This window comes from Panthera onca, chromosome A1, assembly GCF_046562875.1.
Source record: "Panthera onca isolate mPanOnc1 chromosome A1, mPanOnc1 haplotype 2, whole genome shotgun sequence".
In the NCBI taxonomy this organism is placed as follows: domain Eukaryota; kingdom Metazoa; phylum Chordata; class Mammalia; order Carnivora; family Felidae; genus Panthera; species Panthera onca.
Genome location: NC_138339.1, coordinates 41,540,002 through 41,563,377, shown reverse-complemented (window position 1 = coordinate 41,563,377; position 23,376 = coordinate 41,540,002). Strand labels below are relative to the sequence as shown.

General features: G+C 47.3%; 1 protein-coding gene across 5 annotated transcripts in view; it reads left to right on the top strand.

Moving 5' to 3' along the window:
* Positions 1–7,297: 7,297 nt before the first annotated feature.
* Positions 7,298–23,376, top strand: part of HTR4 (5-hydroxytryptamine receptor 4) — a 177,405-nt gene continuing 161,326 nt past the window's right edge. For 3 of the 5 annotated variants that reach the window (XM_060634618.3, XM_060634617.3, XM_060634615.3), the window contains exon 1: positions 7,298–7,469. In XM_060634618.3, coding sequence (XP_060490601.1) covers positions 7,328–7,469 — 142 coding nt within the window. In that variant the 5' untranslated portion in view covers positions 7,298–7,327. Of the gene's footprint in view, positions 7,470–7,767; positions 7,836–7,941; positions 8,069–23,376 lie in introns of those variants that run through there. The other 2 variants (XM_060634619.3, XM_060634620.3) reach the window with 2 other exon arrangements.

Here is a 23,376-nt window from a genome sequence, read left to right as displayed (position 1 = left end):
TGCCTCTCCGGGTACAAGGACATGGCTCCTCCCTGGGTCTGAGCCCAGCTTTCTTCGTTGGGTGCTGAACACAGAGCCTCGACTTATGCTCAGCCTCTCCCGAATCCTTTCTGAATTTCTGCTAGTTTCTGCTTCTGACTCCTTTTGTCTACAGCTCAAACCAGTCCCAGGAATCTGGTGGGGTGAGACGCCATTCCAAATCTGCCCATTTTTCTTCTTGCTGCAAGCTTCTGCCCTCTTTAGAGCTTCATCTTCTTATAGTTACTGGACAGAAGGTTCCAGGTTTATGCATGGGACAAACCGGTATAGGGTGGGGGAGGATGGGCATTGGGGAGGAGGAAGAGACTTGTCCAAGTTAGTCAAAACTAGTAAAACATGTCCCATTAAATAGAATATTTAAAACCTACCCCTCCCCCCAAAACCTTTGCCTATGTGAAAACTTAGTTTTGCCATATCCTGAATATGGTGGTGGTCGTATAATTCTATACCATTGCCCAAACATACAGAACTCCACACCAAAAAAACCCAAAAAAACAAACAAACAAAAAAAAAACACCCCAGCAAATCTTACTACATATACATTCCAAAATAAATTGTAAAATTTCAACCGTGCCAGAGTTTTGCCTGGCAGGTCACGTTCGTGATGTCTGTCTCATTGATTTGGCTCTTCTTGGAAGGCTGTATTTTCTAGTTTTGCCTTCCCGATAGACTATTCATTTACTTGATTCTTATTGATAATGAGACATGAATTAGTTAATGGCTTTTTCAAATGTAAACAGGTTAACCCCAACAATATCAGGAAGACTAGAGGACAAAGAACAGCTAAACACAAAAAAGGGCCACAGCCTCTTATCAGGACGCGATAACTCTGCTTGGGTCACCCCTTATCACCCTCTATTCTCTGCTGCTCCAGGCAGTTGGCTTTTCAGTGTTCAAACAGCTGGTTCATAAAGACTTTGCCACATAGCAAGTTATTAAGTACACCGTATCTTGAATTTACGTGGTCTCATATTCTCTTGCCTAATCCTGTTAATTCCCTTTAGAAAAGAGTGACTTCCGGGCACCTCCTTCCCAGTCAGAGGGAGCCTGACGCTTTTCTCCTCCTTCTGTGACTCCTCATCCAGCTTTTGGCTGCAGACATATGATGTCACTGCATCTGAACCACCTGTTCTGATCCAGGATGCCTCCTGCACCCGGGTTTGTTTCTCCCGAAGCCACATCCTCCCCATAGAAGTGAGCGATCATCCTTTCACCCTCCAGGATGTGGGTTCCTTTGGCCCCCAAGGGCCCTTCGTTCCTAGGCAACTCCCACCCCTTGGAAAGCACGGGAGCTCTGAACGCAAATCCAGCTGCCGGGTTCACAGTTCCATTCTTTCATCTCTTACAGAGTGAGGGTCCACTCTAAGCCAGGTTCTTTCTGAAGTGTGGAGTCTCTTGTCTCTAGCAGATAATGCTTTACTGGGGAGGCAGAAAGTAAGTAGGTAAAAAAAAAAAAATAGCATCAATGCATCAGTTACAGAGGGAGATAGGGCTGTAAGTGACATAAACAGGGCTAAGACAGAAAATGGTGGGAATGGGGATAAGTGGTCAAAAGGAAACCACTCTGTAAGAGAGATATTTAGGCTGAACCGGAGGAGAAGCATTTCAGCTCTATGAAACAGTAAGCACGAGTCCTGGGCCAGAAGGAGCTGTGTGTGATGGGAATTCTGAAGCCCAGCGTGATGAGAGCACATCAGGAAAGGAGGGTGCGGTGAGCTGGGGCTGCGGAGTTCAGGAAAGGGGAGTCTGAGCTACTAGATGGCTGGTCAGGTCTAGGACTGGGGAGTGGGAGATGACCATGCCCTCCAGGGCGTGGTCCAAAATAAGAAGAAACATGGCCTCACTGGGAGGCTTGACCCTTAACAAACAACAAATTGCAGAAGTTTCTCTGTTGGCAACTTCATTTGGAGGAGGTTTGGTTAGAAGTTGCTTCCCAACACAGAGTGGTTGTCTATGGTAAACTGAGGACTCCACGTGCCCGTGGATGCCACAGTGTCTTGTTCTAGGGTCTAATTTATTCCGCGGAGTTTGTGAAAATGAAGCCAGCCACCCTGGCTTCATTATAGGAAAGGTATTCACAGTTTGGTTTCCGTTCCTTTGCAGCTGTGTTGAAACCCTTTGTTCAACTGTTTAAATTTTTAGCAGCAATTAAGTGGATGGAAGGTATGCCGGCTTCAAGTTTGCGAGAGCAAGGGAAGCACTGATTTATTTCAGCAATTTGGGTTTGGAATTTCATTTCCATCTTCTCTGAACAAAGGAGATTTCTCTGTCTTTTCCCTCTCTGTCTCTGTCTCTCTCTCTGTCACACACACACAGCTTCATTCTGTGTAGAAGACACTCAAAGTAAAACAGACCTGAAACAAGCTTTGGGACTTTTAAGAGAACCCCCAGAGTGTGGTGCTGATAAGGTATTCATTCCATGGCAGGCTGTTTTGTGGTAAGTACGTAATAGAACATTTGTACCAGACAAGCAAAGTGTGGACAACCAGAAGAGAAAAATAGTACATATTTGTTTCCGTGCACTAGAAGAAATTAACAAAAGAAAAACATAACATGTTTCAAGTTCATAAATATAATAATGGAATCAAAGACTTCTTCATCTCCTCTGAGTTGCGTTTTTTGTTTGTGGCCTGGCAGCTCCTCCCAGCTATTCACACGGGAGGGTTCCTGGCAGAGGAGTCGGGCCTGGAAGCTGGAACTGCCCGACGTCTGGCACATTACAGGGGCTTGTGGCGGCCATTTATTATTTTCATGCCACTGGTCTCCACTTTACCTTCCTAATGGCACCCCAAATTTAATGGGGAAATAAAATCTCTCCCATCGCGTGCAGTCTTGGTCCAGGGACACAGTGCTCTCCCTCTTTTTAATGTCTGATTCAGAATAGGTGAATGAGGACACGCAAAGTTAGGCTTGGCCAGTCTGGTGTATATTCCAGTGACTCTGAACTTGGGTGAGTGGCCCAAGGATGAAGAACTGACGGAGGCCATTCATTGTGTCAGGAGGAATGGTGCCCGATCCCGACGGAGTTTCTCAGTGAACCAGATGCTTTATTTTCTGCTGTGTGGTCTTCTGGAGCTCTCTGGGTAACTGCTTCTCCAAGCCTGTCTCCTAGCATTGCAGAGATTCTGTGAGTCTTTGAATAGTAGTCCAATAATTTCCCTTTTGCTTAAGTTAGTGAGAGTCTTTTTCTGTTGATTGCTACCGAAGGCAATTGAGATGGTACAATAAATGTTTCTAGAATGAATGAATGAATGGAATGAAGATAGGCCCAGATTACGTTTCAAGTCTTTTGTGACTTTTCTTTTGTTGTAATCAGAGAATTGAGTCTCATCTCTGGATAGGTTTTCTTGGAACTTGGAAAAATACTGAAGTTTTATGTAACTTTCTTTTTGGAGGTAAAGCTAGTGTTAAAAATAATTGAGCCTAGGGGCACCTGGGTGGCTCATGTCATGATCTCATGGGTCGTGAGTTCAAGCCCCACGTCAGGCTCTGTGCTGACAGCTCAGAGCCTGGAGCCTGCTTCGGATTCTGTGTCTGCCTCTCTCTCTGCCCCACCCCCCTCACACTCTGTCTCTCTCTGTCTTTCTCTCTCAAAAATAAATAAACATTAAAAAAAATTAAAAATAAATAATTGAGCCAACTTTTAAATATATGCTTATGGTATGGTAGTTAGAAAATACAGATAAGCATAATGTAGAATATAAAAATATTTGTAAAAATCTTTCTGTATAATAAATATCAATTGACAAAATCATGTTTCATACTTGGATGGTATCTCATGGTAGAGATAATACATTTAGCTAATCCCCTATTGCTAGACATTTGGGCTATTTTCAATTTTTTTACTCTTCTGAAAGATCTTGCAGTGAACATCCTCTTAGGTAAATCTCTGTGTACAGAGGCTTATTACCCTTAGGACACATTTTAAGAAGCAGAATTGTTGTGCCAAAGACTTTAAGGACACCCAGGTGGCTCAGTCAGTTAAGGATTCAACTCTTGATCTTGGCTCAGGTCATGATCTTGTGGTTCATGAGTTCGAGCCTTGCATCGGGCTATGCACTGTCCATGAGGAGCCTCCTGGGATTCTCTCCCTCTCTCTGTCCCTCCCCTGCTCGTGCGTGCTCTCTCACTCTCTCTCAGAATAAATACATAAACTTTAAAAAATTAAAAAAAAAAAAGAGTTCCTGGGTTTATAATGATTTTACCTGAAATAGTAGCCCTCTTTAAATGGAGCCGATTAAAAAAAAAAAAAAAAAAAAAAAAGAGTAGCCCTTTTATTATGAGAACTTCTTCAGCAAGAGCAAAAGCAAAACAGAAACAAGTAAACATAAAACGAAGGAAAGAAAAGTCTATGTTACAGGCTATGCATCAATGCACCATATTTAAGACTGCTAACAGGTGTTTCTATCGATCACCCCAACTAAGTAGAGAATAGCTCTGTCCGCTCAACATAACCAGACACTGCACTTGCTTTCTTTATCCATTCATTCAGAAGCAGTTATTGAGTCCCTGCTGTGTGTCTGGCATGGGGCTAGGGGCTGGGACAAAGAAAGGGAGGTAGGACCTGGATGCCACACTGGAGGCACACACCGCCCAAGGTGCCGTGGAGACCCACAGAAAACTTGCAAACAGCACAGTGTGGTGGTAACTGCTACAGCCGAAAGATGAAAATGGTTTGCACAGTGCTGAACAGACAGCCAGGAGCAGTTTCGACCTGCGTGCTTGCAGTCCTCTCCTCTGCGTGTTCCCGTCTCTCTCATCATGAAGCACCACGTGAGGTGGGATACTTCTGGTAAAAGACGAAGTTCTGGAGAACCCAAGAAGGGAGAGATCAGGAACAGCGCCACGGAACCCACGCGCCCTGAAAAGTGTTAGGGCTGGCAGTGTCGGGAGGAGGACGCTCCGGAGAGCACGTCGTGAGCACCAGTACTGATGAGAGAAGGAAAGAAGGTGTGCGGGGAACAGACCCCTTGGCGTACAGGGTTTTGGGTGGACAAGGTGGCCGAAAGGAGGATTGCTGTTAATAACAAGACAAGGCACTGGCGCCTACCTTCATAAATAAAAGAGATGCACTGTAATTCGTTAGCCATTGCTAATGCAACAGACAACTCAGTGGCTGAAAACAACAGGAATTTATTATCATTGTACAGCTCTCTAGCTCTGAAGTCTGACACGAATCTCGTTGCGCTAAAATCAAGGTGGCTGCAGGACCGCCTTCCTTTCTGGACACTTAAAGGGGATGAATCTGTTTCCTTGCCTTTCCCAGCGTCTAGAGGCCATCCGCGTTCCTGGTCTTGGGATGATGCTTCCTTCTACCTTCAAGGCTGGTAAGGGCTGGGCAAGTCCTTCTCACACCGCGTCACTGGGATGTGTGCCTCTCTTGTGCTTCTCGCTTCTACTTTTATGGACACTTTTAAGGGCCCCCCTGGGGGCGCCTGGGTGGCTCAGTCGGTTGAGCGTCCGACTTCAGCTCAGGTCATGATCTCGCGGTCCGTGAGTTCGAGCCCCGCGTCGGGCTCTGGGCTGATGGCTCAGAGCCTGGAGCCTGCTTCCAATTCTGTGTCTCCCTCTCTCTCTGCCCCTCCCCCATTCATGCTCTGTCTCTCTCTGTCTCAAAAATAAATAAAAGCGGGGGGCCTGGGTGGCGCAGTCGGTTAAGCGTCCGACTTCAGCCAGGTCACGATCTCGCGGTCCGTGAGTTCGAGCCCCGCGTCAGGCTCTGGGCTGATGGCTCGGAGCCTGGAGCCTGTTTCCGATTCTGTGTCTCCCTCTCTCTCTGCCCCTCCCCCGTTCATGCTCTGTCTCTCTCTGTCCCAAAAATAAATAAAAAATGTTGAAAAAAAAAATTTAAAAAAAAAAATAAATAAATAAATAAAAGCTTAAAAAAAAAAAAAGGGCCCACCTGTACAGTCAGGGATAAACTCCCATCTCAAGGCCTTTACCTTAACCATAACTGTAAAGCCCCTTCTGCTATATGGGGTAAATATGACCTGTCCTGGGGATTAGGATGTGGTTATCTTTGGGATAACTTGTCTTTGGGATATCTGTCTTCCATGGGCATTAGGTTTTAGTGCTGGAGAGGGACATCGTTGGGACCTGCCTGAAGAAGGAGGGTGGGCTGGAGGGCAGAGACCAGGCAGAAGACCCCTTTCATGATTCCAGAAAAAAAACACGGCTCAGTCCAGTGGGAACAGGCAGGAAAGGACAGATGTCTGTGGCAGAGTGGGGACAGACTCTCTGGGAACTGGCAAGTGGTTGAGTGGAGAGTGGGGAGAAGGGGAACAAAGGTAGAGGTGTCCGAGGTGACTCAGGCTCCGTGCTCTCATGAGTATCAGGATCATGGTGTCATTTATCAAGAGTATTTGGTTTAGGGAAGTGGCATAGTGATACATTCAAGCTTGGATCTTATTATCATTAGACAAATAACTTACAGCTTTGCCACTTTCCAATTGTGACATAAGATGAATTAGGATTCAAGACATATATACGCGAGGGAGAGAAGGAATGGGTGGGAAGGGCTGAGAGCAAGAGGTGTGGAGACAGAGACAGGGCACAAAGAGGATAAAGAAGGGATGTATAGACTGAGATGGAAAAAGGGAGAAGGAAGAGAGAGAAAGTATTTGAGTTAAGATGGGCAAGAGATTCGGACCATGAGGAAGCCAGACAGGGCCTGGAAGAGAAGGGAGAAATGAGAGGAGTAACCACAGAGAGACAGGCCGAGAAAGCTCAGAGTTTCTGGCATGAATGGGTTGGTTAATTTAAATTTCCAGTTCACTTGGGTTGGGCTCACCATTGTAAGGTAGTAATTTTTAAGAGCATCTTGGAAGATTTATTTGCTGGAGGAGGTTAATTACTGTCACAGCTTCTCTGGTCAGGCTGCAGCCACAGTGGTCCTTCTGTGGGTGAATTACGCCCCCCGGGGACGTCCCCTCACCTGTCTCGCCAAAGGTAGACCCTCTTTTCGCCTTCTCCTCATGACTTGTTTAACTCTTGGATTGTTTTGTCCCTGGGATCTGAGGCCTTTGTCAGATAAGCTGAAGAAGAATGTTTTGCCTTGCATCCCGGTTCCTCACAGATCATGACAACAGCCAAGGTGCACTCAGACAGGAACTTTGGTAAGTCTCAACCCAGCTCGTGAATTTCTGGTGCCCATTTTACAGATGGGAGCACAGAGGTTTGGCCCCTGTCTGATCACGTGCTCGAGGTCACCAGTGGACGGAGCTAGAACAGGCTACCTCCAGCTCAGGGAAGCGAAGAGCCAAAGGGCCGACTGACAAACATTGGCAGGATGCCTTACGAAGATTTCAGGCCACCGAAACGCTGCCTCCGGAAAACTTGGGAGCCCTCTGTCTCAGGGACGAGGGAGCTCGCTCCGAGCCCTGCTCCCAAACTAACCGTGCCCCGGGCAGAGTCAGAGGCAAGAGAAGGAAGTAAGCTCTACAGGGGCAGGATTTCCCCCGGCACGGGGCACCACCAGCGCCTTCAGTGGTTGTAGTTATCATCTTCCCAGCGGAGAAACGGGCGCTCAGAGAGGTTAACCAACTTGCCCAAGGTCACGCAGGAGCCGGCGCGGGCCCGGGGCAGCGCTCCTGCGGGGGAGGCCCCTGCAGCCGGCACGGAGGGGCGGGGTCCCGGCGGCCGCCCCGGCGCCCACTCCTCCGTGCGCCCCGCCGCAGTCGCCGTCGCCGCGCCGGGGGGGAGGAGGGGCGGGGGCGCCACCGCCGGGGCGGGGGGCGTGGAGCCCGCGCTGTGCGGCCCCGCCGGCCCGGGAGGAGGACGATGCGCGGCGCGCCCAGGTGAGCCGGGTCGGGGTCCCCGCCGCCGCAGCCCCGCGCCCGCGCCCGCGCCGCGAGCCCGCCCGCCGGCCTCCCTGCGCGGGGGCTGGAGCCGGCACCCGAGGGGGCGGCGGGGAGGGCGCAGGAAGCGGCTGGGAGCGCGGCGGCGGCGGCGGCGGCAGAAGCTCGGCTCCGCGGCTGGGGGTGGCCGCTCCGCCGCGCCGGGCGCCTGGCTGCCTCGCCTAGGGCGGCGGGTAGGTGGGGCGGGCGCGCGGGCCCGGGACCCCGGGGGGGCCCCCGGGGTGCGGGTGGGGGCGCGGCGGGGGAGGGGGACCTCCGGAGAGCGCGCCCGGCCGCAGGGGGGTGGGCTGCGTGGCGGCCGGGGGAGGGGGGTGCGTGCGGGTGGGTGGCCGGTGGTGCAGGACGCGTCTCCGGCGTGGGACCGCCGTGGGGTCGGGGCTGGTGCCCTGCGCGTGTGTGCGTAAGTACTTGTGAAACTGCTTGTTTGCCCACTGACTGTCTAGGTGTGAGTGTGCGTGTGTGTATGAGAAAGAGAGAGAGAGAGAGAGAGAGAGAGAGAGAGAGAGAGAGAGAGAGAGAGAAAGGTAGCACGGGCAGCGCATCCATAACCATAACGTGTAACTGGATACATGTGTGTGGACTGTCAGGATGGTCCTGGATGTGTGACCCAGAGACACACATCCCTCCCTCTCACTGTGTGCGTGCGTGTGTGTGTGTGTGTGTGTGTGTGTGTGTGTGTGTCTGTACGCGACAAGGCACGCATGTTCTGGTGTCCCCCTGGCCGTGTGTGTAAGTGACCGGGAGTGTGTGGGCACGCTGTGTTGCACGAAGCTTCCATGGCCCTGCGGGTACCAGCTTCCTGCAGTTGCCTTTCACAGAATCCCGATACCACTTGAAGGCGCGCTTCCCCTCAGCGCGCTAGCCGGCGTGGGGCTCTGGGCTGTGGGTTGCCTTTGGACGAAGTGGCGGTTGATACGGAGAGGCGGTGGCCGGCAGAGGCGGACAGGTCGTGGCCACCAGCTCGTCTTCCTCGAGGGCGAGCTTAAGAGAAAAGGTTGGCTGGATTTTCCATTTGGTCCACTAAAAGGAACATGTTTCGTAGGTGGGTTTTGGGTGGGAGGACCCTGGGGCAAAGCTTGCCCTTCTTGCCTAGATATTGCTGGGGTGTGTCCCTGGGTTTTACCTCTGTGGGCGACCCTGGGGGGTGGTGTGCCCTCAGGTGTTTGCCTGGTCCCCTGGGGGGACCTTCAGCATCCGTGGCCAGGGAGAATCCACTTTGTGCTGCTGGTGAGCACAGGTGGTGAAGGAAAAGGACACTGTGATGGATGCAGTGCCCTAGAAAGAAGGAAAAAGTCGGGACAGGGGACGTGTGGCGTGCAGTTCTGGGGAGCAGCTTTTCACCCAGGAAATGAGGAGGTGGAGAAAATCGGTACAAAGTAAAGAGAGTTTTCAGCATTTTGAGCCATTTTTAAAAATTCCTATCACTCTTGCCCTGAACTCTCTCTTGTGTTGGCCTCACTGCCCGCCCCCAGGGGAAATATCCCTGGTATGATCATACTGCAGAGTTGAGCAGACCCCCCATTTAAGCTCCAGGAGAGCTGGCGGGACCTTCGGGGAGTGCTCACTTCAGCCCATGGTGAGCAGACAGTAGTCTTGGTTCCTCTGAGTTATCTGGATTTTATTCCTGAAGCCGGTCCTACTAGGGGGCCGCACTGGCCTCACAACCAACAAGTGGAATGTATTTCCTTCCACTCCACTTCTCCTGGACCTCCCTGGCACTGTTCTTCCCCTCAGATCCTTCCCCGAGTTCACAGATGATACCCAGCAGAAGCGACCTGCTCCCCACCTCCAGAGCCGCCTTCCCCATCTGTTATGGAACCAGCACCACCCTCCAGGTGACGGTGGCTGGGAACGGAAGTCCTCTCTTTAGTCCTCCTCTTCGTCAGCTTGATCCATGGGCAGGTCTTACCTGCTTTCCCTCAGTCCTTCTTGAATTTAATTTTGTTTGTTTTTCATTCCCACTGCTGCCGCTTTGTCAGGTGAACCCCGCATTCCGGGATTTCCAGAGGTAGGGACAGAGGAGGACTGCGATGGCAGAAAAGACGCAAAGCAAGTGCACAGAGGAGACCCTTGACGTTATCACTGTCTGACTAATGGGTGAAATAAGTTCTTTGGAAGGGTCTGGACCTTCTGAGGGGTGGAGCGTTCCGTGACCTAGATCGAGTCTCTTGGCCTTTCTAAATTTCAGTTTCTTCATCTGTGAAGTGTGATAGAAGAATTCAGCTGGGGTCTCGTTGCTAGATCGTTTCTAAGGTTTCTTCCAGCTTTGTAAATCTCTGATTGTCACTGGTGTTCTTTCAGTGAGAAATATTACCCCTAATGACTTCTGGTTGCCTTCCAATACCTATCCATCTTCTTAAAAAGTTCTGTGTGTCTTTAGGGAAAGGAGCCAAGCAAAGGGGAAAGGCGTGGAAACAGACTCTTGACTTAAATTTGTGGTTTCGGGTCAACAGCCCACATCAAGCCTTTGGCCTGAAGGAGTCCTAGAGGTCACCTATTCTCACCACCCATCAAGTGCCAGAATCTTCCATGCCATTGCCTTTTTGAAAATTGAAAAAGTGTGTCAAGTCTTATTAAGATAACTTCACACAACATTCTAATTCAGGGTTTCTCAGATCTGTGTACTATTGACATCTTGGGCTAGACAACTTTTTTGTTGTTGTGATGGACTGTCCTATGCGTCCTTGGATGGTTAGCAGCATCTCTGATGCCCATTAAGTGCCAGTAGCAATCGCCAATTGTGAGGACCAAAATGTCTCCTTGGGGAACCAGATCCTTTCCCACCCACCCCCCTTGCTGAGAACCACTGTTGTAATTCAAACACAAGTCTTGTCGCCTTGCGCAGAAATACCTTCTGTATTTTAATGAGTAGTTGAACTTCTGTATTTTAACGAGTAGTGGAACTTCTGCGTTGCTAGCTGCTTTTTCCACACCGTTCCAACTTAACCACCCTCATACATTTACCTTTATCCCTCGTGGTTTCTCACTGCCTTGTTGCTATGCCTGGAGATGCTCAAGATGTTGCTGAAGGCTGAGAAGCATTTTGGAGACATTATCATAATAATCCTAATAGCTCACATTAATCCAGCCCTTGTTTGGTGCTAAGCATAGTTCTAAATGCTTTACACGGATGATCTCATTAATCTTCATTAAGAATCCCATGAGAGAGAGACTTTTATTCCCTCCCCTTGTAGAGATGAGGTGACTCAAAATTAGAGAGGTAGGATAACAGACTCAAGAGTTCTCTGAGCTGTGAGCAGTGGTGCTGGGTCTGACTCCAGAGTCCCTTCTGAGCCCCCCCGCTAAACTCTTCCATGAATGGGATCTTGATGTTACAGGGTGGAAATGATCTTAAACAACTTCTAGTTCAGTTGTGGAACCAAGTTTGCTCCTAAGAAGGCTAGGAACTGACAGGTTGGCGACTGTGTTCCATTGAAATAATGTGGTTTCTCCTTTTTGTTTTTTGTTTTTTTTTTTTTGGTCTTCTCCTCCCTTTTTGTTATTTAGGTTATTCGGAAATAGCTCCAAGGTGTATGCAGAAGGAGAAGGGTGGTGGCAGGGTTGGGTATGTTGCAGGAGGGGGTTCGGGGAAAGGAAGGGTGGAGAAAAGGAACACACGCTGGATGCCATTGTGCATTTCTTTTTCCATTAAGTCCTCACCGTCATGGAAACTTTAGATATCTCTATTCATCAAAATTGAAGTTGCCCGATCTGTATCAACCCCTTCCTTCTGTATTGTTAGCCCACTCGTTCATTCTTTCATTCTGCATGCTGTTTTGGTGCTACTGAGGGAGTACAAGGTGGTACACATTTGGACAGAAGGACATCGAGTGCAGTGTAAATGGCCGTCACATAGGCTCGTTCATAGAGTGAGCACCACTAGCTCACCCATTACTATTAAGCTTGACAATCCAAGGCCAGCCCTGAGAAGGCTGCCCGCTTCCCCTAAGACCCCATATCAACAAATCCACGGGTTTGGTAGCTGCCTTGGTTTGGCAAGCTTCACAGTTTGGTTAAGACAGTGGCTCTCCAACTTTGGCGAGCACCAAGATCATCCATAAGACATGTTGAAACACAGATGGCTGGTCCCTGTCTCCAGAGTATCTGATTCAGTGCTTCCGGGTTGGGGTCTGAGAATCTGTGGTTCTGACTACATTCCCAGGTGATGCTGATGCTAACGGTCCAGGAACCACAGTCTGAGGATCACATGATTAAGACCAATGTAACTAAGTAAAGCTTACAACCCACCCACCTGAAATTTTTTAATAAAAAATACTATTCAGGGGGGCGCCTGGGTGGCTCCGTTGGTTAAGCATCTGCCTCTTGATTTTGGCTCAGGTCATGATCTCACAGTCTGTGGGATCCAGCCCCATGTCCGGCTCTGCTCTGAGAGTGCTTGGGATTCTCTCTCCTTCTCTCTCTCTGCCCTGCTTTCTCTCAAAATAAATAAACAAGCATTTGAAAAATATATTATTTTTTTTTAAAATTTTTTTTTTAACGTTTATTTATTTTTGAGACAGAGAGAGACAGAGCATGAACAGGGGAGGGGCAGAGAGAGAGGGAGACACAGAATCTGAAACAGGCTCCAGGCTCTGAGCTGTCAGCACAGAGCCCGACGCGGGGCTCGAACTCACAGAGTGTGAGATCATGACCTGAGCCGAAGTTGGCCGCTTAACCGACTGAGCCACCCAGGCGCCCCGAAAAATATATTATTTTTAAGGTAGCTAAGCATTTGATTTTATGAGAACCATGGGATAGAAAAAAATTGAAAGAATAGTCACTGCTAAGGACTAGTTGACGTCTCCCTTGAAGCCTCGAAGCTTTGCCTCTCCTTTTGAATTTCAGAAAAGCCTTTGCTTTTTCTTAGCTATGGTACTTCTGGGTTAGATTAATTCTGATCTTAGATCTTTTCATGCTCCCTACCTCCTCGCACACCCCCACAGCTACTTTGGTCGGAATGATACGATCCCTCGTTGCTCACAGGATAATCCAAATGAAAAGTCCTTCAATATCTTATCCGCTGCCAGATACATTCTGACTCGTCCCTCTGAGATTGAGGAAGGTTTGTTACCTGTCCATCCAGCTTTTGTTTCCTGCAAAGTTGCTTTGCATTGATTTCTCCATTCAGATCGACCTTAGTGCAACGAGGAAACCCAGTGAAACTCCAGTGGGAGCATTTATATATAACCGATTAAATTTTTAAAATCTTAATCAGAAGAAGTTTCTTTTCAAACCAGATTCCGAGCTCCATCAACCCTTTCCTTCTTCCTGGCTCAGCTTCTGCCTCTTTTTGCACAACCACACATCCTCCCCCTAAACAAGGTCACTCCAAGGTGACTCTAAGTACTTGCTGAGGAAGGTCTAGCAGTTCTGAAACTCAGAAACTCAGGATTTAAATAATGTTTACTGAATATTTACCAGGTGCTGTGGAATTGTACACAGCTGGGCTTCTTTGATTTTTATATCAAAACCCTGAGAGAAAACGTATTTCTCTTATTTACAGATCAAGAAACCAAGGCCTGGAAACTTGAAGAAAACTCTTGCATTAGTTAGGGTAATGGTATTAGTAAGTATATATACATATATATGTGTATATATATATGCACACATACATATATATATATTTATGTATACACACATACATATATTTGTTTATACATAATAAAAGTCAATATTGGCTTGCTGAAGCAAAAATAGGAAATTAGTGGAAGGATAATGAGGCTTTCTCATGTATTCAAGGAACTAGACCCAAGGAAGGATGAGAATCAAGACATCAGCGGAGAACTCAGCTCCAGGAGTTCACGGTCTTGTCTTCGTTGCTCTGCCATTAATCTGACACATTCCCACCAAAAGTGTGTCTCTTGGTTCCGATTCTCAACAGGGCGAATCTGATTGGCCCAGCCATTCAGGGCCACAAGGTCACAGCCAAAGCCTAGTTGCCATGGGGCTCACTTCTGTAGTGGCAGAGATAGTCCCAGTACACGTGGTCTGGTGGACACTTGAATGAAGGTCTCCCGTTTGAAATAACTAGTGTGGCAGAGACAAGATTCGATCGCAGGTTTGACTTCATATCCGGTGCTTTCCTCCTACCAGAGGGATGTCTGATAGAGAAACACGTTAATTTAGCAGGTGACACAGATGACCTGCTTTTATTTTCAAGGTCCCCCTATACTAGGCTTTCTCTGCATGGGGTCCTGCTGCTTCCATTTGTGCATACCTTTTGGTTTCTGATGTGTCTGTGGCTGCATCTTGGCTCCTCTCTGTCCATCTGGTTTCTATGCCGCGTGGCCTGGCTTCTCCTTCTGCTCATGGGTGTCGTGGCTGCCGCTCACCTAGCACACATTCTGACTCACAGATTGTCAAAGTCGAGGGGATCCATCACCGTGCCTTCTCTTCTATCCATACAGTAAACAACCTCAGTAATACATGCCAAGCCCTGATTATGAACATTGCTGAAAGTGCTATATCTCATCCACCTCTTGTAGCAAACTCGTTGTTGCCTTTTTTTTTTTTTTTTAAACTTCCCAACACTTTTTTGTAAAACAGGAAGTTAAGAGGAAAGTTCAAAGAATTGTCCGGTGAACACATACGCTCACCACACAGGTTCTACAGTCAACATTAACTTGCTTTGTCATATTTCTGTCTGTCCACCTTTCTACCCACTCATCAATCCATTATTTGGGTGATGGCAAAGTAAGTGTCTGTTTCTTCTTCTCATTTGTATCATTGCTGAAACTGAGACCAAAACAGTTGACATGACTTGCCCAGAGTCACCACCTCCTGCAGAAGGATGCAGCTGGGATCTAGCGCTGGCAGTCTGCCTCCCAAAACGTTCTCGAACACCGAACAGCATTATGTCTCCTGGGAGGGGAGAGGGAAAGACTCACGGTCAGTTAGTGGCAGGGCGGTGGCCAGCACCCAGGTTGCTGGTGCTCAGGCTCTTGAAGTTTCCATTGCATCGACTCACGATAGTCTACTTTGTGAGTAGAGGGTAGTGATTTCCTTGCTGCACAAAGATCTGCCGGGTTGGTACTTTGCAAACTAACCCAGATCTCTGGAAAATCTGATCTTTGACACAGATGATCGTACAAAACGAGTACACTCTTTCTTCCTTCTCCAAAATTGAAAATAATTTATGGCAATGACAGGCTGGGGAATTACCACGTTAGATAACTTTTTAACACCGTTCAGAGGGCTTTCACATATGTCATCTTACTTGAATTTTACGAGGAGTAGCAGATCTGCAAGACGGGTGGGCTGGATATCTTAACCACACTGAACAGCTGGAGACCTGGGGCTCATAGAAGCAAAATGAGGAACTCAGAGTCACATGGCGCTAAGAACAAAGTTAGGCCTTGGTGAAAGCACTTCGCCTCTTTCTGGTGCCAGCAGACACCGTGTGGGTTTTAAGGAGCTACATAAATATCTAGTTAATAAAATGAGACTCGAAAAGTTGAGATGCAGTGGGGGGAGGCTACTGAGATCTTTTGTGGGATAGCTTAGTGACTTAAGATCTGTGTTGTGAAGCCACTGCCTTGTGTGGCCTTGGACAGTGTCTCCTTTCTATGCCTCAGTTTCTTCATCTGTGAAATGGGTAAAATTTGCAGTACTCCTTCAGGGTGCTGTGTGAAGCTGCAGTGAGGGAACGCACGTGGAGGGATTGGTGGTGAGAATGTGTTCAAGAAATCTCAGTCACAGAAATCTGCCACTGCTCCTCTCCTGCTTGCTCAGCAGGATTCTTCTGAGTTAAATGGCCCCCTCCAAAATCTGTGGATCCAGATCGGTCTCTTTCCTAAGGGGTTTGTTTAGGAACTATTGGTGGGAGAGTATACTCAGAGGCTTTTTGGGGAGGTGACTTCTGATTAGTCCCGTAGAGATAAGGATTCTGCTCGACAGTTTCCATCCAAGCTGTAAATAGCCCATGTCCTTTGAGATTGCACTAGGATGCTTAATTGGATATGATAATCAGCACATGATATCTGAAGTGGAGAGTTCTGTGTAAACTGTTTTCTAGCCCAGGAGGTTCAGAAGGTGTAGAAGAGAGTGAGGACAGAAGAAGTAAGCAGGCTGGCGGAGACTTTTCTCTTGGCATGCATGGCAAATACTATAATCCAGGTCTCTCTGCCAAGGAGGCATTTACATAGATGGGAAAAGCTGTTAAAGAGGATTTCAGAGGGACGGACTCACCTGGGTGGATTGCGCTCCATCCTTGCAGTGTTTCCCAAAGCGCTCTCCATGAGCCGTCCGCACCAGAATGGCCGGGACACTTGTTCAAATGCAGGTTCCCGGACCTACTGATTCAGAGATGCTTTGAATGAGGCACTCAGATCCGCAGTTGTGCAAGTGATTTTTAGGGATTCTAATGTTAGAGAGCCACTGTGGTCCGCAGCATTAATCCCGCAAAGTTCAAAACAAGAATTTTGAAGACTTTCTTTAGGTGGAATACAGACTTTAGCTTGACGTCCTCCCAAATCCAAGCCTCTGAGATGAGCGGGAACAAGACGCTCCGGGCATTCTGAGACTCAGCTCTCAGGGGCCTGTCCCGCAGAGAAGACGAGTGATGTGTGTAACTACACCCCCAAGTGGGGCAGATCAGTTCCCAGGTGCGTAGCTGCCTTCATGGAGGAGCAGAGTGGGAAACATCCAGCCTCCAAGGACCCCAGCCAGAGGCCACCCTGTCACAATAGCCGGCTCAAATTACGCTGGGAACTCACTGGCCATTCGCATTATGTTCATGTTCATTTATTTTTTGTGAGGTTCGTATTATGCTTCTCCCTGTTATACAGATGGGGCCACTGAGGCTAAGAAAAGTAAGCGATTTGTCCAAGGGCATACCTGGTAATCAGTGCAACCACGACAGAGCCCAAGGCCATGCTTTGAATTGGGCCGGCAAACTACCTGACTGGCTGTCTGTTTTTGTATGGCTTGTGAGCTGAAAATGATTTTTACTTTTTTTTAAAAAAATATTTATTTATTTTGGGGGAGAGCACAAGCAGGGGAGGGGCAGACAGAGGGGGACAGAGGATCTGAAGAGGGCTCTGCGCTGACAGGCTGACAGCAGTGAGCCTGATGTGGGACTTGAACTCACAAACCGCGAGACCATGACCTGAGCCAAAGTCGGACACTCAACCAACTGAGCCACCCAGGCGCCCCTGTTTTTGCATTTTTAGAATTGCTGGAAAAAAAAAATCAAAAGAAGAAGACTATCTTGTGACAAGTGAAAATTACGTGAAATTCAAATTCGCTGTCCATAAATACCTTTTATTGGAAAACAGCCATGCTCAGTCATTTACGTATTGTCTGTGGCAGTTTTCCTGCTACAGGGGCAGAGTTGAGTGGTTGCGATAATGACCTTGTGCTCCATAGAGCCTAAAATATTTACCAAACGGCCCTCAAAACAGTGCCAATCTCTGCCTCACATCACTGTGCCGGTGTCTCCCAAACTGCAGTCGTTTGAGTACTACCTTTGTGGTTCTTGCCACCTTCTCATGCCATCTGGCACATTATCTGCAGAGCCCTTTTCTTTAGATCAATTAGTTTTCCTTAAATGAGTTTATTTTACAAAGAAACAAAAATGTAAGTGGAAGCGTGCCAACTGCAAGAAATAGAAGGTAACTGTAAAAGCCAATACCGTGCACACAAAACAATGTATCAGATTTCAGCTGCACAGTTGGAGCAGATACTGACACCGTCCTGTCAGTTTCCTGCAGACCCTGTCACCCTTTCTGTATCCAACCTCCTGACTTCCAGTGGTGAACCTGCCTCATTTTTGGAAGGGCTGCCCTCAGTCTGCTGTAATCCACTGTGCTTATAAGCACGGTGGGCTGGAGGTGCATGGGAAACCGTGTCCCCCTGTGGACAGCCCCTAACCAATAAATGATGGTCGTGAGAGTATTAATACCCCAGTGCCCTCCCCACTTGTCCCAGAGAATTCTGAGGCATATTTGCACCGTTTCCCAGAGCTTCCACGTGAGATGACGCTTCTGTGGCGTAATAACACATCCGCATTGGCTGCCTTTCACCTCCATTCCTGTATCATTATCCGCCACCGGTGTCCCTGCACCTGCCAGATGAACAGGCCACATTTATTTAATCCTCACCTTCAGACCTGCTTCTTGGAGGACCTCAGGAAGATAATCGCGTTTCTAGCCAAAGATTGTGAGCTTGAGACCTGTTCTTTTTTCATTATAAAAAGGAGATTTCCAAATGTCAGGAAGGTTTCAGAGATTAACACTTGAGTTCTCTTCTTCCACGTAAATCATAGCGATGAAAATAGAAAAGGAAAGGAGGACACGTTTTTAACCATAGGATCCAACAGCATTTAATGCTGTGTCCACCTGCTGCCTAGGACCACGAGCTTTCTCCAGTGACATGGGAACCACACTCAGGGAATTGATGTTTGACCTGAAAGAGAGGCCCCCAGGCCAGCAGCATCAGCAGTACTTGAGATCTTGTTAGAAATGCAGATTTGCCACCCTGAACCTACTGAATCGGGAACATGGAGGTGGGGCCCAGCCGTTGTGTTTTAACAAGCCTGCAGGTGATTCTTATACTTGCTTAAACTTGAGAACCGCTGCTCTAGCTGCTCTATGGTAAACAGCCTCTTAGGTAGTTCTGCTCTCATTGCATTCCGGGATTTCATCAGAATTCAGAATCGTCTATGACTTGCTTCCTCCCCTCAACCTTGACTGACTGATGGCTTGCCGGCTTCTGTTCGAGCCTCCCACTGAGGGGGACCTTGTCGCTTGCCCAGACACACAGGTCAGTAACTGGACAGCTCTGATGTCGGATGAGGTACCTCAGAGTGAGTGTCAGACTCCTCTTGAGACTCCCATCTCTCGTTTGGAGACCCAAAGACAAGACTACTTCCTTTTCTAATTATCAAGTGGAACTTCCCTATCGTGTTAGGCCGTTCCTTTGACAAACACTGATCACGAACGGTGTCTCTTTTCTCATAGAATCTGTGGCCAAATTAGGAGTGAGACATTAATCAAGTGATCAGAAACATGTATTATAGGATATTATTAATATTATTATATGTTAATATATATGATTATAATTATGTATTTATATAATATAATGTATTGTTAATATAATATAATATAATATAATATAATAAGTATAATATACAAATGCCTCCTGAATCTTCTTCCTCTTTCTTCGTGAAATAGCCAGATCCATGTTTCATTGGGTCTAGTTTCTTGCAAAGTCCCTCTCCTTGTCACATTCTTTGTGGGGGTGGTGGGAGGGAAATGTTTGCCTTTAAAAATATCTGATTTCTAGAAACGCTCTAGATGTACTCTGTTCCCGTGCTACATGAAGTGGAAGTGCATGGAAGTTTACTTTTCCTATAATCTATTTTTTCCCAACAGGTAGATTAGATATGCCTCCTCACTAGTCTTTCATTGGTTAAAGGCTGTTTTCAATATCAGTTTTCTGACAAAAGGTCTGGAATTCCCAGCTGAGAAAAGTGTATTTATCCAGAAGGAATATTTTCTCAGTTATTTTGAGAAAAGTGAAAAGCCATTTTGCATCCTAATTGTACGTATCTGCACTGTGGTCCCTTAAGCATAATTGAATTGACATCTGTATGGTTTTCAGTTAAGGAAATGAAACAGCTGGAGGCTTTTTATTTAGGTCTAAATCTTTCCAGGTGACTCAGTACAAATGGCATTTTGACTGCCATCCCTGGAAAGACACTTGCGAATGTAGTCCCGACTCCTGGAACACAGGTGCTCGCTCTCTCTCTCTCTCTCTCTCTCCCTCTCTCCCTCTCTTAATGGCTTACACATCACCATTTAGATGTCTAGATAACAAATCATACGATTTTTTTCAGCACTAATTTACAAAGAGAAGTTCTTTTGAAGAGTATATGTATGAACTGACATAACATAGGTTCCCGAAACGGCGTTCTACAAGTTTCTAATATTTTCCAAAACAAAGTCCCTGTAAATAGCTGAGAACTTTCTTCGTCCATGTCGTGAGAACTTGCACACTTGCGGTTTTTCAGATAAGCCAAGAATTTTTTTCACAGTCACAGTTACGAGGGCATCATGATCATCAAGGATGCAGAAGCCTGGGGGAAAGCTTGTGTGTCTGATCCTGGTAACACTGTGTTTTGGTACAAATGGCCGCTGGTAGGTTAGGGCATGAAGCGATGAGGCCAACGGGAGTTAGTTTGACAACTAACTCATATCAGATATCTGGGCTTATTTGATTACACTTTGCACTGCTCTCTTTTTGTCCCACCTGCTCAGAGGTGTCCACGATCGTATTTGAGACCACATATGGGAATTGAAGAAGCATCCTTTTTTTAAAAATTTTTTTCATTTTTGTTTTATTTTAGGAGAGTGAGAGAGAGCATGAGCAGGGGAAGGGCAGAGAAAGGGAAAGAGAGAATCCTAAGCAGGCTCATCAGTGCAGAGGCCGATGGGGGGCTGGATCCCACAAACCATGAGACCATGACCTGAGCTGAAACCAAGAGTCGGACACTTAACCGACATTGAGCCACCCAGGCGCCCAGGAGGAAGCATCGTTTTTTAAAATTGGGAAATGGTTCCAGACACTTGGTCTTTCTTCTGGGGATATGAGAGGCAGAACTAATACGGATGTTGCCACAATCCTACCACTTTATTGGAAGAAACCCTATCGGTCACCAAAATTATAGTTCTCATTTAGACCTCCTTACACGGTTACTCAGATGCCGCCTGAATGCCTCCCATGACAGGCGACTCACCTCGTCAAAATTTCCTTTTGCTTCTGAGAAGCTCTGCTTACTCGGAATCTCCCCTTTTACTCACACTGCCCAGTACCCGCTGACCCGGTCCCTTCTACACCTGGGGGAATTGAGACCCAGCTTGGTAAGCAGACTCGCTCATGGATAAGAGCAGTGAGTTAGCAGCATGGTTGGGCTGAGAACCCATGCCCAGTGACTCCCGGTCCGGTGCTTGCTGCTCCCATTATGTGAAGCTCCTGCCCTCAATTTGGCTACGAAGATAAATAATGTTTTACTTATTTCTGACACTTGTCCAAAATAAAGGCATTGGAATATGCCCTTTGGTGTAGAAGTCTAACCCGTGTGAGCATACTCTCTGAAGAAACGTGGTCAATCTATGCACAGTTATGCATGAATATCCGCCCATGCAATCAAACCCAGAGATTTAAAAAAAAAAAAAACCAACACCCAAAGTGCAGCAAAGCCAAGCTGAGGTTCTGACAGAGCTCCAGGTTGGCAGACGTTGGCACTGTGCCAGACCGCGTGGTTCGTTCACTCCATAGGTGGGGACTATTTCCAGGTGAGCCCTTCTCATAATAGGGATGCAACGACACACCTTCTGTTAACCATTAACGACTGTTCCACAGCGATCTTTCAGGATATCCTGAGTAAAGGAACAAGGGTAAAGATGGGGTGTACTTACCTTTTGGGTTTGTCCTTTAGTTACTTACAATTTGTAAGCCGGAAAACCAAGGGTTGGAATGAGCATTGGGTGGCATAAGTAAGATGACCTCTTTCTCCTCCTTTTTTTTTTTTTATAAGTTTATTTATTTATTTTGAAAGAGACAGAGACAGTGTGAGTGGGGGAAGGGCAGAGAGAAAGGGAGAGAGAGAATCCTAAGCGGGCTCCGTGCTGCCAGCGCAGAGCCCGGCCCGGGGCTCAAACCCACGAAACCGTGAGATCATGACTGGAGCCGAAACCGAGAGGCAGGCGCTTAACCGACTGAGCCACCGAGGCGCCCCTTCCTCCTCCTTTTTTTAAGGAAGGATCCAGTCTCAATGTACCCAACAAGGAAGAGAATCTCCAGAGAATCCGACGGAGTTGTATGCTGCTGTAGCTTGACTTTTGTGACAGATAAAGTGTTTAGAATCATTCTGGTTACTTGAGCTTGTCCTACCTAGCTCTGAGAGAATACTGAGATCTTCACTTGGACTTCACCTAGTAGAAGGTTCTGTTTGACTCTCTTCTCCACCCCTTTCCTGAGGCTCGCCATGCTCTGTATCTGGTTACAACAATGTACGACTGTTTCTCTGAAGGAGACCAATATGGGGGGTATCACCCCTTGTCCCTCAGATAACGGTGCAGCATGACTGTCATTAAAATGCACACACGCATATGTGGTCTAATTGAATTTCAAATCGGCAGGACTTTTAGAAGTGACATAACTATACACAGGCATAGGAGATGCTCTCAGTTGATTGTGTCTTTAATTGGCTAGGTAGTGTTTTGGGAAGGAGCCAGAAGTGTGAGTATGTAAGATAAAAACATCGTTTTTATGTTCTTTGCACATCCCTCTTACTCTACGTGATCTTCCAGAAAAGAAGTGTCCCTGTAATCAAGGTTCTGATTAGTTAGCCCTGATGAGCATGGTAGAAAATAGTGGACTGTGATGGATTAATCAAATCAGGATAGATACGAATCACCAATTTATCTTTTGTTACTGTTCGTTACTCTCTGACAAAATGCAGGCTGTCTCATCTCACTGGCTTGTTAAATGGCAATCATTTTCAATTTGCTCATTGGGTTTCCGATGAGGAAGAGGTAACAATGTACATTGCTATGAATATCTAAGGTTTTCCCCGTGTTGTAATATTTTCAAATGCAGTTTCAATCAGATGAACTTCAGCCAGCCTTTAACTGGTTTTCTTACTGCCAGTTTTTCTTCCTTCTAATCTGTATACAAATACAATGTTGATTTTTTTGGTGTATTACTCAGGATTCTTTTGGTAACAAAGAATGGCTGGAACCCGACTCAAACTGGCTTAAGAGGGAAAAAAAGGAATTTGTTGGCTCGTATAATTGGGAAGTTCACGTGCAAAACCGTCTTAAGACACCGCCGGGTGGTAAGCCTCAAGTTCACTCTGCTTTCCCTGGGGTTAGCTTCATGCTCAGACAAGCTCTCTCCACGAAGTAGCAATGATGCCACCAGTAGCTTCCAACTGAAAGTCTTAATGGTCTGGCAACACTAGGGAAAAGAGAAACTCTTCCTAGAGAGAATTGTGGCCAGGGAGTTAGCTGTTTGGGTTGGCCAGTGCTGCTCTTGTGCTCATCACTGGAGCTTGGGACCGAGGCAGGGGAAACAGGGTTCCAGAAAGGAAATTCAGAGCACTGTTTGCAGAGAAAGAGGGATTCCTTCTCTTCCAGTGGAAGGAAGTGTGATCTGATGACAAGAACTGCACAAAAGAAAGCTTGGGTTTTGGAAGCCACACGCCTGGGTTCTGTTCCCAGCGCCGGCTCTGTGGCTTTGGCAAGTGCGTTAACCTCTCAGGCCCGCCGTCTCTTCCTGTAACAGGAGGGACAAGAGGTTGGAAGAAGAGGAAAGTGACGGCGGTTGGCACTTGTGAGCGCATAGTAAAAGGTGACTAAACAAGACGAGGTGGTGTTTTCCCTACTTTTAAAAATGACCATAGTGTACCCTGGGGTGGTCCAGAGACTACCTCCCAGTTGGAAAGCCATAAACTCTCAAACCTCAGTTTCTTCATGTG